This window comes from Conger conger, chromosome 16 (assembly GCF_963514075.1).
Source record: "Conger conger chromosome 16, fConCon1.1, whole genome shotgun sequence".
NCBI classification, from domain to species: domain Eukaryota; kingdom Metazoa; phylum Chordata; class Actinopteri; order Anguilliformes; family Congridae; genus Conger; species Conger conger.
The window spans coordinates 39,664,366-39,682,996 of NC_083775.1; the positions used below are offsets into that span (position 1 = coordinate 39,664,366).

Sequence of the window (18,631 nt, forward strand, 5' to 3'; positions counted from 1 at the left end):
CAGATCGACAGGAGAAGCAACATCTCTGCACGAGATGGATGCCCAAAGTCATAAATTCAACAGTCATCAAGAAGCACAGTGTGGCTGGGCCTCACTTTATTTACTGCCTGTAACATAACGCTCTTTGTTTTTCTCTCCCTGCTTTCTCTGGGGATTTGCAGTCGGAACCTCTGCCTACTGGCAAAACTCTTCCCCAATCAAAGGCCAATTTGACATGGGGCCCTTTGTCTTCAACATCCTGACCGAAGTAAAAAAATTGGGCTGCTCATATTGTGGGCTCAAAACAGACAGAGGTGATTGCAGTGATGGAAAATGTTCAAAATCAGGGAAGGAAATATGAGAAGTGGGGAAATAACACTGCAAATGAATGAGTTGAGTTCCGCTGTTCTCCTTGGTGTAGACAGGCAGTTGATGTGAGTCTTAGCCTGTGGGCGTGAACCCACACTGTTTTTCAACAATGCACTAAAAAGACAAGCCGAAGCGGAAGTTTGAAGGGTAAGGGAGTCTATTTCACCAACGTCAAATGAGGATGCGCACTACTGTGTGAAAAGATATTGATTGGAGTGTGAAAATCATTGTTTTTGAAATATACACTCACTAAGCACTTTCTACTTATTCATGCGATTATCTAATCAGCCAATTGTGTGGCAGCAGTGCAATGCATACAATCATGTAGATACGGGTCAGGAGCTTCAGTTAATGTTCACATCAACCATCAGAATGGTGATAAAATGTGATCTAAGTGACTTTGACTGTGGAATGATTGTTGGTGGCAGACAGGGTGGTTTGAGTATCTCAGAAACTGCTGACCTCCTGGTATTTTCACGCACACTAGTCTCTAGAGTTTGCAAAGAATCCATTCATTCATTCATTATCCTAACCCAATTATCCTGAACAGGGTCGCAGGGGGGCTGGAGCCTATCCCAGCATACATTGAGCGAAAGGCAGGAATACACCCTGGACAGGTCGCCAGTCCATCGCAGGGCACACACACCATTCACTCACACACTCCTATGGGCAATTTAGACTCTCCAATCAGCCTAACCTGCACACAGAGAGGCCCCGGCCGATGGGGATTCGAACCCAGGCCCTCCTTGCTGTGAGGCGGCTGTGATGTTGCAAAAAAACAAAAAACAGCATTTCTGAACACACAGTGCATCATAACATTTTATCCTCTTCCACAAATGTAAAATGTGTTGCTTGTTTATTTAACATTAGTGCAGCCTCAGCTGTATGCCAGCTTACACGGCTCTAGTGCTTTCAGGTGGCCCTTCCCTAGAATGCGAGTTGCCATGGGGTCCAATGGGAGGCACCATTGCAATTTGCCTGCGTCTCTCCGGCCGGCTGTTGCCATGTACGTTACCACGGGGATGATGTTGCGCTTTCATGGTGCACTGCAGCAATGGGCCGACCCTTCCCTGCAGATGTGTCTGTTTGGGAGGCCAATGACACGGCAGCAACCGTCTAGAAAGAGGCATTTTCTGTGCTGCATCTGTCGCAGGAAACGGGTCACAAAATCTGTCTTTTTGGAGAGTGGAGAAAATGGTATTTTATTGTGAATGCGATACATTTATAATGTGTGGCTTTTCCTGAATAACCTGACAAATGAGTGTGGGTAGAGAGAGGATTTCCCAGTGCTGCTCTCTTTCACACACTCAACCTTTCAGTGAACTACTAATTATAGCATGAAACTTGTGTGGTAGTTGTGGAGATTTCATGGATTGCTGTCACAGTATGCCAGTAAATGAAGGTAATTTCATGATAAAAAATAAAAATAAAAAATACACAAAATGTCAGACAAATAAGTGGGTTTATGTCATTCCATTTCAGACTGGGACCTGTTACATGGCTCATGTATATAGTTTTAACTTAGATTTGAAAAGAGAACCAGACATGGAAACACCCGTTGTGTTTTTGTGTTTTTATCATATTAGATATGAAGTATGAGGTGGCCTGTAGCTTAGTGGTTAAGGTAAATGACTGGGACACACAAGGTCGGTGGTTCTAATTGTAAATGGTAAAATGGTTGGCATTTATATAGCACCTTTATCCAAAGCGCTGTACAATTCTCATTCACCCTTTCATACACACACTCACACACTCACACACCAACGGCAACTGGCTGCCATGCAAAGCACCGACCAGCTCGTCGGGAGCATTTAGGGGTTAGGTGTCTTGATCAGGGACACTTCGACACAGCCCGGGTGGGGGATCGAACCGGCAACCCTCCAACTGCCAGACGACTGCTCGTACTGCCTGAGCCATGTCGCCCCCTTGTAGCCACAATAAGATCCGCACAGCCGTTGGGCCCTTGAGCAAGGCCCTTAACCCTACATTGCTCCAGGGGAGGATTGTCTCCTGCTTATTCTAATCAACTGTACGTCGCTCTGGATAAGAGCTTCTGCCAAATGCCATTAATGTAAAGTATCCAACTAAAGTTACTACATATGAGAAGACCACGTGTGCTCAGATGAACCTGTAGGACTGCATCTCCTTTTCCTGTCTCAAGTGTATATGCTTAATGCTGCCTCCTGCAATGTTAAATTATTACTCCTGCCTCCATTTTAACTACACTGTCAACTGGTGTTGAAGTCGACTGTTCAATCAGCTTATTCCTTGATATTTAGGGTGTCCAAAACTTTTTTATTATCTATGCACTAATACTACAGATTTAAACAGATACAGAAAAACCATACCGCAATGTTCCTTGCCCTAGTGTTTTAGTGGCCAAGGTGTATGACTGGGACCCAGAAGGCTGGTGATTCAAGTCCCAGTGTAGCCACGATAAGATCTGCACAGCTGTTGGGTGCTTGAGCAAGGCCCTTAACCCTGCATTGCTCCAGGGGAGGATTGTCTCCTGCTTAGTCTAATCAAATGTAAATTGCTTTGGATAAAATAAAAAATAACAACCCAGTATCAAATTATTTATTATTACATTACATTACATTAATGGCATTTGGCAGACGCTCTTATCCAGAGCGACGTACAACAAAGTGCATACCCATAACCAGGGATAAGTGCGCTGAACGACCCTACAGGGAAGTACAATTTCAACTGCTACCTGCACAACAAAGATAAGGACCATGGCCTATTTTCATTTTTATTTTCATTTTTTAAACAAACAAACAAACCAAACCCCTTAACTAGCCAAACACTGCTTACCTAGCCAAACTAAAAATACTGCTGGTGCTGCTTGAAGAGGTGCGTCTTCAGTTTGCGCTTGAAGATTGGAAGAGATTCAACAGTTCTGACCTCAACGGGGAGTTCGTTCCACCACCGTGGAGCCAGAACAGACAGTAGTCATGAGCGTGAGGTGGAAGTTCGGAGAGGGGGAGGTGCCAAGCGGCCTGTGGAGGCTGAAGGAAGAGGTCTGGCAGGGGTGTAGGGTCTGATGATTTTTTTGTAGGTAAGCTGGGGAAGACCCCTTAACTGCTGGGAAGGCTAGCACCAATGTTTTCATGTGATGTGAGCCATGACAGGCAGCCAGTGGAGGGAAGTAAGCAGGGGGGTGACGTGAGTATTTGGGAAAGTTGAAGACCAGACGAGCTGCTGAATTCTGGATAAGTAGGGGTCTGATGGCGGACGCTGGGAGGCCAGCAAAGAGGGAATTGCAGTAGTCCAGGTGGGACAGAACCATTGCTTGGACCAGGAGCTGGGTCAGGTAGGGGATGAGAAAGGGGCGGATTCTCCGTTTATTGTATAGGAAGAACCTGCATGGTCACCGCCGCAATGTTCTCGGAGAGGGACAGTCTGCTGTGCATCACCACGCCGAGGTTCCTTGCACTGGGTGACGGCGTGAGTGTGGTATCCCCGAGGGAAATGGAGTGATCCAGATGGGGAGAGGTATTAGCAGGGATGAATATCATTTCAGTCTTACCTGGGTTGAGCTTTAGATGGGGGTTGTCCATCCAGCTCTGGATGTCACTCGGGCAAGCAGAGATACAGGCTGAAACCTGTGTGTCAGATGGTGGATAATTATTATTATTATTATGATGAAATAACCTAAAAACCTCAACATGGTGGAATACTGGAAAGGACTCCATGTTATCTGTGTGGTGCCCAAACTGGTGGAGATGGAGCAACTTTGAACCCAGTACAAAAATCCACCAGGTAACCAAATACAAACTTCTCCAGCTCTGTTAGGGCTGATAATATACTGTACAACCAAATTATCATACTGACAAATCCGCCATTGCTTTGGTGTAAAAACTAATTTAGAGGGGTACATCCCGTGAGACTGGCCATCCCAGGATATATATAACGTTATTTTTGTTGTTGCATTCGCTCGTAACTACGAATAGAAAATAAGAAAAATAAGACAAACATTTTTAAACTGCTCTCCCTCCATTCCCCTCCCCCACCTGCATCTCCCTCCTCCCCCTCTCCCCGCTTCCTGGATTCCTTGGTTCCAGAATTGGGAAGATAATAATCGCGTGGCACCTGGTGAGGAGAAATGCTAATGACACCACACGACAAGCTCACTCTGATTTCAGCGTATTGAAAGGAAAATGGTGTCAACTTTCCTGGTCTTTATAACTCCCCTCTGGCTCATCCACGGGACGACTTTAGATATAGCAGTACACACACACACACACACACATATCTATCTATCTATCTATCTATATATATATATATATATATATATATATATATATATATATATATATATATATATATATTTTTTTTTTTTTTTTTTTTTCTTTCAATACGCTGAAATCTACGGGGACAATACACGAGTGGTGTTTTGTGACAAGTGAGCTTGTCGTGTGGTGTCATTTGCATTTCTCCTCACCAAGTGCCACGCGATTATTATCTTCATAATTCTGTGGCAACCACACACAAGTAGCTGACTCAGTCGTAGTTCGGTCATTTGAAATGCAAAGTGCAGTAGCCTATTCTCCAATAATATATATATATATATATATATAATAATAATAATAATAATAATAATAATAATAATAATATATAATATAATATATATATATATATATATATATATATATATATATATATATATATATATATATATATATAATAACACAATAACATATACTGTAAATGAATAGGTTCAAACCAAGCACATTTACCAAATGTTACTTTTTAATATTCAAGATAATTATCCTTTGCATCACAGTTTACGTTAACGTAGGCTATAAGTTCTAATATAATATATAGGTTCTAAGAACCTGTTCACTAATAATGTTTACCACAAGTAGAATGTGCCAACAATGATATAAACTATAAATGAATAACTTTCTTGCACATTGTTTTCGCGACCTGGTTTCGGTTGACGATTGTATCAATGAGCGAGGGCAATGGTCCGCTTGGGGGTGGCCATAGAAGTGGAAGGGAGTGGGTTAGTGCCATCTGATTGGGTAAATGCCGCTCAGGTAAGATTCACGCAGTAATTTATTCCCGCCGCTGTTCTTCCCGCACGTCTTTTCTACCGTGTGTCCATTTTCTTTTAATTTTCTCTGTATTATATTGTTTTTGAGTCGCAAATGTTATAAAGACCCCCGTAAAGCGGATAAACAGACGCGAGATCATTAGTCAATTAGTACTTCGTTATCTAGGTGTTTGGTTTCGAAGATTTGTTAGGCTATATGCAGCTACAGAAAGCGATTTGCTCTTGTTAGGCTAAAAAACTGAACTATTTATTACAGGTAAGGCCTTTATGGAAAGTTTGGCTGTTGATCACACTAAAAATGGGACTGTGCAAAGATAGGTGTATTCGTTTCTTTGAATTGCTTAGAAATCGTACACGTAGGCCCATTTAATTAACTATACGGTGTGGTGACAAACAAAAAATGAGAATGTTTCAAATGTTGTTTTAGCAAGGATAAGCGGACGCTGCATATAAAACATGCGTTTTGATTTTTTGTTTGCCTGTGTGATCTAAAACAGGATGTTATTAAAATTGGACGTACTGGCCATCGCTGTTTTGACGCATGTTGGTGAGTAAACTTTTTTCTTTGCATTACAGTGGATAACACATTCGGCTATACTGACGACGTCTGCACTGGTATTACCTATGTATTTAAGTTTATGTTCAGGATCGCACAGGAAAACACACGGCGTTGCCAATAAATTATAACAAATAGGCCTATGGTCTTGTATGTGTATTGTCTTGTGCTTTGCGATAGGTTTGGAATCCTCCGTTTTAGTGACCTTCCTTGGTGTTGATCGCATGACCGCCATCTTATTTATACCTACAATGGCAAGATGAATAACATTTAGTTCGAATATAAAATGTGTACATGTTTTACGTGGCAAAATGAGCACGGTAATCTCCGGACGTAATATAAATATGCCGATAACACACTTGAGTGTTGACATTATTGTGCATCTACTGAAAGGTTTCCCCTCAGAAGGGCTACTGAAAATTTACGAAAACGCAAGCAGGGTTGGCCATGATGTAGATTAGCTTGTGAAAAGGGTAAAACTATGGCAAGATAAGTAGCTTTAGAAAAAGGTTGCACCCAAATAGTAGTCTTTTATCTGTATGCACAATATTTCAGTCAATATGGGCCAGTTATGCTGTTTGTTACGTAATTAAATGAGTCGCAGCCTGAACATTAACCCGTTTTTATTTTTTTATTTTTTTTTATTTTATTGTTTCATACAGGTTTTTGGACATGTGACGCACAAGGTAATTAACACCGATGATGGATCATTCCGTGAAAAATCAACCAGAGGTGTGGGAATTGACCGCTCCAATTTTGCTCAAACTTTTTGTAAATGTTCTTAACGACAAATCCAATAAGGCTCTATTTGACATGATCAAAACATGCGAAGACATCGCAGTAACTACTAAATATTTAGTATGCAAGTAAGGTCTATTATACCTTTTGAAGTTTCATTTTGATAGTAAACTGTCCACCTTACCAACTACTCGGTTGGATATCATTTTTTTGACATTTTCCAGACCCAACTTTTGCATTGTAAATTATCTGAATAAATTCTCTATTTGACCTAGTTTTGGTTGTGGCTGTGTACTAGTCTTAGAAGTTTAAAAGTCATACACATACAAGTGGTGCTAATGATTTAGCAGTGGGAGTGGTGAATTCCCACACCTCTTGTTGAATTTTTGCGAAATGACTGTGATGTGAAGCTTGTGTGACTGGTTCACAATTCTAACCTGCTCATTCTGCTCTGCTGTTGCTCTGATTTCCGCGCTGGTCTTGTCCTGCTTACTGCAGTAGTCACACCTTTCAGGGTTTTATGTAGATGAACAAGGAAGTTGAGTGAAATATGGAAAGTGAAAGATGAACAAGGAAGTACTGTCCTATTTTTCCCGTTGAAGTGCTTTTTGTGAGCATCTTTACAGGTATTTTTATTAGCAGATTAAATCTATCCACTTGTTCTATAGCTTCGCCTTTTTGCCTGTTAAATCCATTAGCATTATATTAGCACTGAAATTACTGAGTGGGCCTGTAACTGTAAATCCATGAATGCATTCAGACTACAACATATGGGGATATTATGGTATGAATTAAGCATTGCAATGCATTTGACTTCTCAATTTTTGCTTATTGACTTATATCAGTCTAAACATTTCCATCTATTCCTAAATGGGGATTAAGTGGGTGGAGTTCAATTTATTACCAGACTGAGCTATTGGGTCAAGGTCTTTCATGACATCAAGAATTCTCTGTCCTAATGGCCAATAAATGTTTTTCCCATAGTTCCATTTGAGATATAGAGATTTTTTTCTGGAAAGATTTGTTGCTGTGTGGCATGGCACTGCCGTGGATAACACCGTTGGCTCATAGCAACAATGTCCAGGATTCAAATCTCAACCGGGGCCTTTCTCTGCGGAGTTTGCCTTTTGCTATTTTTCAGCTCTTAATCCCACTACCAACCTACTCTCCCTTCGGTCTTTTTTTTGTACGATGGACTCGTACGAGTGTGCCACGTCAGATTCAACAAATGCTCTTAATGTCAGATTCAACAAAAGCTCTTAACGTCAGATTCAACAAACGCTCTTAACGTCAGATTCAACAAACGCTCTTGACGTGAGATTCAACAAACGCTCTTGACGTCAGATTCAAAAAAACGCTCTTGACGTCAGATTCAACAAACGCTCTTGACGTCAGATTCAACAAACGCTCTTGACGTCAGATTCAACAAACGCTCTTGACGTCAGATTCAACAAACGCTCTTTACCTCAAACTCTCCTGAATAACCACAGATGCTCACCTATATGTAAATTAGCGCATTTTGATCAGAATTTTGAATTGGCATAATTGACGCCCCAAAAAATACCGTCTGTTTATTTAATGGGCGGGGCTGTATGGGCCCCTGCGATGCCCTGCGATGGACTGGCGACCTGTCCAGGGTGTATTCCTGCCTTTCGCCCAATGTATGCTGGGATAGGCTCCAGCCCCCCTGCGACCCTGTTCAGGATAAGCGGGTTCAGATAATGGATGGATGGATGGATGGGCTGTATGGGGGAACATGATCAAGGGACATAAGCTACCACAGACCACGGTTGGCACCTGATTGGGTAGACTCTTTTGGCAAAACATAACAAAATGGTGGACTGTGAAAATCCCAGGAGATCAGCAGTTCCAGAAATAATCAAACCAGCCTGTCTGGCACCAACAATCATACCACGGTCCAAATCACTGAGATCACATTTTTTCCCCCCATTTTGATGGTTGATGTGAACATTAACTGATGCTCCTGACCTGTGTCTGCATGATTGTATGTATTGCACTGCTGCCACACGAATGGCTGATAATCACATTAATAAGTAGGTCTACAGGTGTACTCAAAGAGTCTATATCACAACTCTTTTGTTTTCAGAGAAGGCACCATTCTGACTGCATTAGTTATTTAGCTGCTTTTTATCTAAAGTGACTCAGTTGATTAGACTAAGCGGGGGCCAATCCCCCATGATCAAGTTGGGGGTTAAGGGCATGATGTTATTTTGGCCACACTAGAGCTTGAACCACCAACTTTCAAGCGCAGACTGAAGACCCATCTCTTCAGGCTACACCTTTCCCTCCCCGACTCAATCACTGTGATTAGCCTTAGACCGTAATGGCACTTATGTATAGATATCGTTACTTGTATAGGTATTGTTGTTTTTATTGGCTGTTGTTGTATTCTAGCTGCCGACTGTGGTATGCTAGTTTGAAAGTTGATTGTACTCTTCAAGGGTTCTGAATTTCTGTATGTTTACACTAGGACTCGGAACTGTACTGTCCTCTCAGATCTACTTTTGCACTTGTTCTTGTGATTGATTTGCACTTTGTTGTACGTCGCTCTGGATAAGAGCGTCTGCTAAATGCCTTGTAATGTAATATAATGTAACTTTCCAACTCCAAGTCAAGCACCTTAACGACTAGGCTGATGCACTGTGAATTCTCTCCTTGCTGCATGCATTCAAGAGTGCTGTATCACAGTGGTCCTTTCCCATTTCGATTGTACATGCAGTAAGCGTAAGATGTGTTCACTAATTGGGGTGTGGACTTTTCTCTCCCTCTTGGGCATTTATAAGCTGTAATCTGGCACAATCTGTTGGACTGTGGCTCTCAAACTCAGTCTGGGGGGAGCCCCTGCGTATGCTTGTTCCAACCACAATTCCCGAATAAAATTATGAATAAAAAAAAAGCTTTCAGTTTTTCGTAATTAAGCCATTCATGTTTTGACAGATTGTTAACCCTCTTAAACCACATTATGTCAGAAATATCTATTTATTCATAGTAGAAAATGAAGAACGCAAAGACGAAGCAAAGCTGATGAGCTGCGCCTGCATTCCGTTCATTAGGTTGAGGAAGAAAATGCTCAACAACCTTAATTAATCAAGATTTTCGCTCCTGCAAAGACCTGCATACACAGGCGCTCTAAGACCGAGTTCGGGAAGCACTGCTGTAGGAAAGCCAATGGGTGATTAAAGTCCTGTGAGGACTGGGGTCCTGTTGCTAGCCTCTGCCTGTGTTCGCAGTGTGTGGCCGGCCGGCCCTGGGGAACAGGATTGTGGGTGGAACTGCTGCGCAGGAAGGAGACTGGCCTTGGCAGGTGGACATCCAGCTGGACAACAACCATGTTTGTGGAGGAAGCATCATAACCAAAGACTGGGTGCTATCTGCAGCTCACTGCTTCCCAACGTAAGTGCCTCACTACTACACTACACGCATTACACAAACTACTCCCTATCTACTACACTACACGCATTGCACAAACTACTCACTATCTACTACACTACACGCATTGCACAAACTACTCACTATCTACTACACTACACGCATTGCACAAACTACTCACTATCTACTACACTACACGCATTACACAGACTACTCCCTACTACACTACACGCATTGCACAAACTACTCACTACTACACTACACGCATTACACAAACTACTCACTATCTAGGACACTCGCACTAACTACTGAATGCAGTAACCTACTTACTACACTCACACTAACTACTGAATGTAGTAACCTACTTACTACACTCGCACTAACTACTGAATGTAGTAACCTACTTACTACACTCGCACTAACTACTGAATGCAGTAACCTCTACTTACTACACTCGCACTAACTACTGAATGTAGTAACCTACTTACTACACTCGCACTAACTACTGAATGTAGTAACCTACTTACTACACTCGCACTAACTACTGAATGCAGTAACCTCTACTTACTACACTCGCACTAACTACTGAATGCAGTAACCTCTACTTATTGCACACACACTATCCCGGTGTGGTTCGATCCCGGTGTAGCCACAATAAGATCCGCACAGCCGTTGGGCCCTTGAGCAAGGCCCTTAACCCTGCATTGCCTCAGGGGAGGATTATCTCCTGCGTAGTCTAATGTATGTAGCTCTGGATAAGGAGCGTCTGCCAAATGCCATTAATGTAATGTAATGTGCATAATGTATGATGTGCATAATTCCTGGGTTTCGCTGAGTGTGGCCGCGCTTTAAACAGCCTCCAAACTACCATGTCCACAAAATATGCTCCGTCTGTCTATACTGTTGACTGTCCCACGTGCCCTCCATACTGGTTCCCAACAGTGCTGTAACCGTTCGGCCATGTTATAAAAAGCTCCTGCCTCTTCCTCTAATTTATTGGACTGCGACTGTACCCAAGGATGCTCGTGGTCCTGAGGAAAGGAGCAGTAATTGCTCCCTCACTGCTTGCTCATGTTCTGTAACGGCGTTTGGCATTACAGAACGTTACGGGAAGAATTTGTCCCGTTCCTGCTGTGTAATCTTCCCGTCTCTGTCTCTGTCTCTGTCTCTGTCTCTGTCTCTGTCTCTGTCTCTGTCTCTGTCTCTGTCTCTGTCTCTGTCTCTGTCTCTGTCTCTGTCTCTGTCCAGGCCCTCACTGGTGTCGGGCTACGTGCTGTACCTGGGCAGGCATCAGCTGAACGGATTTAATCGGTTTGAGGAGAACCGGCGTGTGCGCAGGGTGATTGTGGCGCCGGGGTACTCAAGCCCGGAGGAGGGGGACGACATGGCGCTGGTCCAGATGACCTCATCCGTGCCGTGGACCGACTACATCACGCCCATCTGCCTGCCCGACGCCAACGTGCAGTTCCCCAGCGGAACCCGCTGCTACGTCACCGGCTGGGGCCATGTCAGCGAGGGGGGTAAGCAGCGGGCTGGGGGGCTTTCATATCATCACCACTGCTACTGCTACTGCTACTGCTACTGCTACTGCTACTGCTACTACCACCACCACCACCACCACCTCTACCACCACTACCACCACCACTACTACTGCTACTGCTACTGCTACTACTACTGCTACTGCTACTGCTACTGCTACTACTACTGCTACTGCTACTGCTACTACTACTGCTACTGCTACTGCTACTACTGCTACTACTACTGCTGCTACTACTACTGCTACTACTACTGCTACTGCTGCTACTACTACTGCTACTGCTACTGCTACTGCTACTACTACTGCTACTGCTACTGCTACTACTACTGCTGCTACTACTACTGCTACTACTACTGCTACTGCTGCTACTGCTACTACTACTGCTACTGCTACTACTACTGCTACCACCACCACCACTACTACTGCTACTGCTACTACTACTGCTACCGCTACCGCTACCGCTACTACTACTACTACTACTACTACTACTACTACTACTACTACTACTGCTACTACTACTACTACTGCTACTGCTACTGCTACTACTACTGCTACTGCTACTGCTACTGCTACTGCTACTGCTACTACTGCTACTGCTACTGCTACTGCTACTGCTACTGCTACTACTACCGCTACCACCACCACCACTACTACTGCTACTGCTACTACTACTACTACTACTGCTGCTACTACTACTGCTACTGCTACTGCTACTGCTACTACTACTACTGCTACTGCTACTACTACTGCTACTGCTACTGCTACCACTGCTACTGCTACTGCTACTGCTACTGCTACTGCTACTACTACTACTGCTACTGCTACCACTACTACTGCTACTGCTACTGCTACTGCTACTACCACCACCACCACCACTACCACCACTACTACTGCTACTACTACTGCTACCGCCACCACCACCACCACCACCACCACCAGTATCCCATTATACATTCAATGAGTCACTTTAGGTTTTTTTTTTTTTGACTTATTTAGTCTTCTGCTGCTGTAGCCTATCCACTTAGAGGTTTGACGTGTTGTGTGTTCAGAGATGCTCTTCTGTCTGGCCCTTCTCTTCTGACCTCTCATTAACAAAGCGTTTCTGCCCACAGAACTGCTGCTCACTGGATGTTTTTTCTTTTTTGCATAATTCTCAGCAAACTAGAGAATGTTGTGCATGGACAAACCCCAGAGATCAGCAGTTTCTGAGATACTCAAACCACCCTGTCTGGCACCACCAATCATTCCATGGTCAAAGTCACTTTTCTTCCCCATTCTGGCACTTGGTCTGAAAAATAGCTGAACCTCTTGACCATGTCTGCATGCTTTTAGGCATTTAATTGCTGCCACATGATTGGCTGATTAAATATTTGCATTAAGTTGGTGTACATGTCTACTTAATAGTGGTCACTGAGTCTGTAGAAAAATAAATAAAAACAAATTATTATTATTGTTGCTATTATTATTCTTGATAATTCCAATAATATTGTCCAATAATATTAATAATGTTTGTTTATAGAGCAGTTTTCATGCAAAGGGCTGCTTCCCAAACAGGTTAGTGTTATACCTTTAGTGAGGGGTAGGAGAGATGACCAACTGTGCTTGGAAGCTTAGCTCAGTTATTTTTTTGAACAGCTTCATGTGCAGAGGGAACAGACCTGTTTAAGCAGCACACTTATATTCCAGCACAGGCTAAAATATGCTCACATTCTTACGGTCTGGAGTTCCCTCAGTACTGTGCCGATTGCATGAGTCCTGGTTTCTGCGTGCCTGATACTCATTCAGCTGTTCATAGGCTCCTCGGCCCATGAATATTTACTGCTCTCGGTCACTGTGGAAGGATCAAATGGCGCTCTGTTGTTTTTCGCTGTAGTGGCGAATGACGTCATCCTTTCTCACCTTTCATCATGCTGCCAGTGTTGCCTGTTCGACCGGTTTACCTCTCTGAGCCCACAACAGCATTACAACAGTCCTTTTTCCTTCTTCTCCCAAGTCTCTCTGAGCGGCTTGGGGCCCCTGCAGGAGGTTGATGTGCCCATCATTAGCCAGGCTTCCTGCCGCTCCATGTACCAGCAGCAGCCCCCTGCTGACCGCGTGGACATCCTGTCTGACATGATCTGCGCGGGACTTCGGGAAGGGGGCAAAGACTCCTGCCAGGTATCGGCGCGCCCTGCACCCTCGAAACGGCCGCTCCCGTTTCTGAGAGCAAGGCTACATTCTTCACTCCTCTCCGCTCTTTTCCTGTAGCGCGGCACTATCAGCAGGCCTCAAAATGGCCGCTGCTTTGTTTTCCAATCATAAACGCAACCCTCCAGCGCAGTCATCTGGTTTTCTGAAATGAACGGTACATTTTCCTTGTTGGGGGAAAGTCTGCCCTCTGAGGCTGCTTTGTTTGTATCATCGGTCATTTCATCAGTTTGTTAACTCACATTTTTTTGGAATGTAGGAGGTAACATTTTTTCAATTGACTAAATTATAGACTGGGGTGAGGTTCCCAATAGACGCGTCTCAGAGAGATTTTGGACCAATTTCATGCACAATGTCAAGACTCTCTTGAAAAAAGATGATTTGGAGAGAATTGGAAAGTTACTAATTTAGTTACAGCAGTAGAACATAATCATCATTTTACCAAAACTTCTAATGTCTGAAAAACATTGATTTTGTGTAGGAAATAGTTATAGGTTGGTTTAGATAATACAATTACCTAGGTTTATATTGACTTAAGGTAACTGGTTTGTCCTCTATCAGTACAACAGGTTTTAACATGACACACACAATACTTGGATTCTGAGGACTAGTCCCTGGTTGTTGTGGGTTTCATGTACTACTTCAAAGTGGCGTTTTTCTGGAAGAACTCCTAAAAAGAGCAAATGGCTTGAGATATTTCTAGGCCTTCTTCCCGTTACCGCATGCTTTGGGAAACTCTGGCAGGTGAAATCAGTTTTTGGTCCTAGTTGCTGACCGTGTGGGACGCCTGGTGACTACAATTTAAAATGTCTGTGGACAATACAGAGCTGGAAACAAAGCGAGCAAATTAAAGGTACAATAAAGTAAGACTTTTGTGTTAAAACATTGTTACAAGACCATTTTCAAGAGTGTCTTCAAATCCCTTCCTATCATTGAAAGGGCTCTCTGACATGTCCATTCACCCTCTGCCTGTGTTTATCATCCTGATAGGTTTCAACACTGTACCAAAACATTGTATAGCTGTACAATAATTCAAGGTCGTTGATTGAAAATTGATTCTAATTGCCGCAGCCAATGGCGTTTCAACCTCAGCGAGAAGGGGGGGGTAAACCGTGTTGTGCTTTGAGGCTGTTTGTTGCTGCAATTCCACTCTTGACCGTTAGAAGTCCGAAAATAATCTTTAACTTATGAACACGATACAGAGTTTGGGTAAAGGAGAAGAAGTGTGGAGCATCTTGAACACTCGTTAATGTAGCGCAGTGCTAATTGGCTATCACTGAAGCAGCCCCGCGCCGGTCATGGCACCCCCCCCCCCCCCCCCCACGGGCCCACCTGCACATGAAGGGTCCTCCTCAGACTCATGCCTGCAGTTTCAGGCTGCGGTGTGCAACGAGTCAGACGCTGGGTAATCACCCATATTCTGAACTATGGGGACATGAGGGCGGCGTACCAGGGGGCTCCTCGCATCCGTACGCCGTATCTACATACCCTTAATCATCCCCAGTACCATTACCGTTTAATTTGGTACTACCCTACACAAAGGAATGTAGAGCTTAAACTGACGGAGCTGAAAGAGATATTACCATTTAAAGGTTAAAGAAAGGTCACACTCATGTCAGGTGCTACTCTGGTTGCCCTTCTTTGAACCTTTTCCAGCACCCCTGCAGCCCCCTCCAAAAGTATTGGAACAGCAAGGACAGAGAGACAAGAGTGCAGAATTTATGCATTTATTTTCTGGTATTCACACCTAGATGTGTTAAACTATTGGAACATGGCACCTTTGGTATCAGACCACATCCAAGTTGTTGTACAAGCTATCCCCAATGCTTGTGCAATGTTTCTATCTAATGGCGCTGATCGATTTCCCCTTTCTTCTATGCTTCAAAATGGCATGCTTTTCTCCCAAAGGCAGCTCTCTGGTCTTCATGTTGGTTTATCTTTTCTAACAAATGCAGTCTTCACAGGCAAAACCCAAGGCTTCAACCAAGAGTAGATATTCAGAACTATTTATTGTTTTACCAATCAAGCTAACAGGGCACATCTGGGCAACAAGAAACAACTGTCACGTTCCAATACTTTTGCTTACCTAAAAATTGTGTGGTCTGATACAAAAGGTGATGTGTTCTAAGTAGTTTAACAAATCTAGATGAAAATACCAGGAAATAAAAGCTGATATTCGGAACTGTGATCTCATACATATTTAGACCTCAAACTCAATTGTCTTCAGTGTATAGCAAAAACAAAGGAATTGACCTTGTTCCAGTACTTTTGGAGAGGAGTCAGGGACAGTATATCTGTCTTGTAGTTCCCCAGAACTGCACTCTTTAGTCTGGTCTGACAAGGGTATTGTGTTAGGGTAGTGTTACTTCCTTAGATTAATTACTGTCTTTTTCCGCTTGAGCAAATTCCAATTTTGTATCACCCATAAAGTGATCCTGCCTTATATTTTTATTTCCAACTTGCAGAACTTTACATTTAGTTCTTTTGAATTACATTTTCTGGCCTCTTCTGGGTTCTATTTAAATATTCCTGGATTACTTTAGTAGATTCCAAACTGTTAGCAATTAAATGTAATCATTTCTGTAAATGAGGAAGAGCAGTGGTCCTAGCACCCATCCTTGTGGGACTCTGTACAGATACGCACGCACACACTCACACACACTTTCTCTCACACTTTCTCTCACACACACTCTCACGCGCACACACACACTCACACACACTCACACTCACACACACTCTCTCACACACACACACACACACACACACACACACACACACACACACACTCTCTCACACTCACACATGCACACACGCACACTCACACTCACACACACTCTCACGCACTCACGCACTCACACACTCACACACTCTCTCACACACACACACACACACACACACACACACACACACACACACACACACACACACACACACACACTCTCTCTCTCACACTCACACTCTCTCACACACACACACACACACACACACACTTCTGTACGTCCTGTTTGTAATGTTAATACACAGGACACCACTGATCACCCCGCTGCTCTCTTTCAGGGGGATTCGGGGGGCCCCCTCATGTGCATCAAGAATAAGACGTGGGTGCAGGCCGGGGTGGTGAGTTTCGGCATCGGGTGCGCTCAGCCCAACCAGCCCGGCGTGTACGCCAGGTTGACGGCCTTCACCAGCTTCATCCAGAGGACCATCCCGGACATCCAGCTGTTCAGCGGCTCCGCGCCCAGCTGGGCCGGCCGCAGTGGGGTGCTGCTCACCCTGCTGCTCTCTCTGGTGCTGCTCTCATAGGTCCTCCCCCGTTTCAGACACTGAGTCACCGCTGAGCTGTGAGTGGCTCCTGCTGTGCAGCCCACGCCAGTCCACCAATGGCCTGCCGCAGCGGTGAGTGAGCAGAGCCAGCACAGAATACTATTGTGAATGTGTAACGCAAGTGGCAACGTGTGTGTTGCTTGTAATTCATCGGGTTCTGTTCCATTAGCGGTTCACTCAGCGTTAGCAGAGCCTCCTGCCTCTCCGCCGTGACTGCCCCGTGCTGTGCACCGAGCTGTGATACGGGACATAGAAGAGAAAAAGAAAAAAAAACGGTTTATCCGTTTGTTGGTTTCCATGTCCATCCTTGATTTGTCAGCGGAGTGTATTTTGGAGAAAAGACTGCCTTAAAACAAAGAACAATGTCGTCTGACTCTGAACAACATCAGACCGCAGCTTTAACCCTTTCAGGCCCAAGCCCAGTGTTAAGCTGTGAAATCCCGCAGGGGTCTGGCTTTGGTTGAGAAAAATGAGCATTTGTAGAGTTTTAATAGGGGCTCAAAACTAATCTAGCAGTAATTTTGATTGGTTTGAAAGGTATAAATATTGTGAGCCATATGGAACTCTTGGGACTGAAAGGGTTAAATTAAAGTTTAAATTAAAAAAAATATATAATAATAATGTTCCACATGCTTTTTCACATTCAGTAGGCAAGTTCCTCTGTGTGCCTTATGAGCGTTTGAATACACCCGACACCCCCAGTGGAAAAGTGCATAGAGAGGAACAATTACAGAATGCAAATGCGTTAGATTGAAAACCAAGAAAAGGTTGATGAAATATGGCAATTTTAATGTGAAAAAATGCACGATTGACATGTTAAAGATTGTACAATATGCATTCCAAAGATTATTTACTTTTAATGTAGGCTATGTGACTTTGAAACGCCTTTGTGTTAACTCTTTGCTTAACACCTTTTGGTGAAGATTAATTTGATCTTTTACAGAATTTACAAGTCTTGGCTATAAATAATTTAAGAGGCGAGGAACAACCTACAGGCACCCTTCCATTTGAGATGCTCTTTCAGGGGAATTTCTTAGCTTTTTAGTTGAGTAAAACCAATCAAATCATGACCGTTTCAAAGGGATCGTTAATTTTCTGCGGTTTTAAAACAATGTTTTTAATATATTTTGTATGTTTTGATTGGCCTAGATGATAAATAAATTCACTTCAGGGAACTCAAAGGTAGGGGCTTTGTATTTGAATAGATTACTTTTATCATTTTTATTCACAATTATAAATGTGTATCCATTTTTTCTATCCTGCCGGGACTTTTCTATCCTGCCGGGACCATTGGAAATGGTTCCAAATGAAAATGACACCTTATACATTACATTATAAATGATACATGTTTAATTATACAATGTTTCTGAGAATAACGAGATGACATATAAATGTACTGCCACAAATTGCAACATAATTGTTTGTGAAGGAAGAGATGCTGTCCGATAAACTCTCTACCTTGTTGCACATACTTATTTGTATCTTAATTCAA

At 43.4% G+C, this 18,631-nt stretch overlaps 1 protein-coding gene across 2 annotated transcripts in view; it reads left to right on the forward strand.

Annotated features, from left to right (window-relative positions):
• Positions 1 to 5,291: 5,291 nt before the first annotated feature.
• si:dkey-16l2.17 (serine protease 27) overlaps positions 5,292 to 18,631 on the forward strand; it is a 13,823-nt gene continuing 483 nt past the window's right edge. Inside the window, exons 1-7 of one of the 2 annotated variants that reach the window (XM_061225327.1) lie at positions 5,292 to 5,390; positions 5,905 to 5,954; positions 6,626 to 6,649; positions 9,953 to 10,115; positions 11,340 to 11,611; positions 13,622 to 13,785; positions 16,873 to 18,631. The exon at positions 16,873 to 18,631 is cut by the window's right edge and continues 483 nt beyond it. In XM_061225327.1, coding sequence (XP_061081311.1) covers positions 5,380 to 5,390; positions 5,905 to 5,954; positions 6,626 to 6,649; positions 9,953 to 10,115; positions 11,340 to 11,611; positions 13,622 to 13,785; positions 16,873 to 17,118 — 930 coding nt within the window. In that variant the 5' untranslated portion in view covers positions 5,292 to 5,379 and the 3' untranslated portion in view covers positions 17,119 to 18,631. Of the gene's footprint in view, positions 5,391 to 5,426; positions 5,664 to 5,904; positions 5,955 to 6,625; positions 6,650 to 9,952; positions 10,116 to 11,339; positions 11,612 to 13,621; positions 13,786 to 16,872 lie in introns of those variants that run through there. The other variant, XM_061225328.1, reaches the window with a different exon arrangement.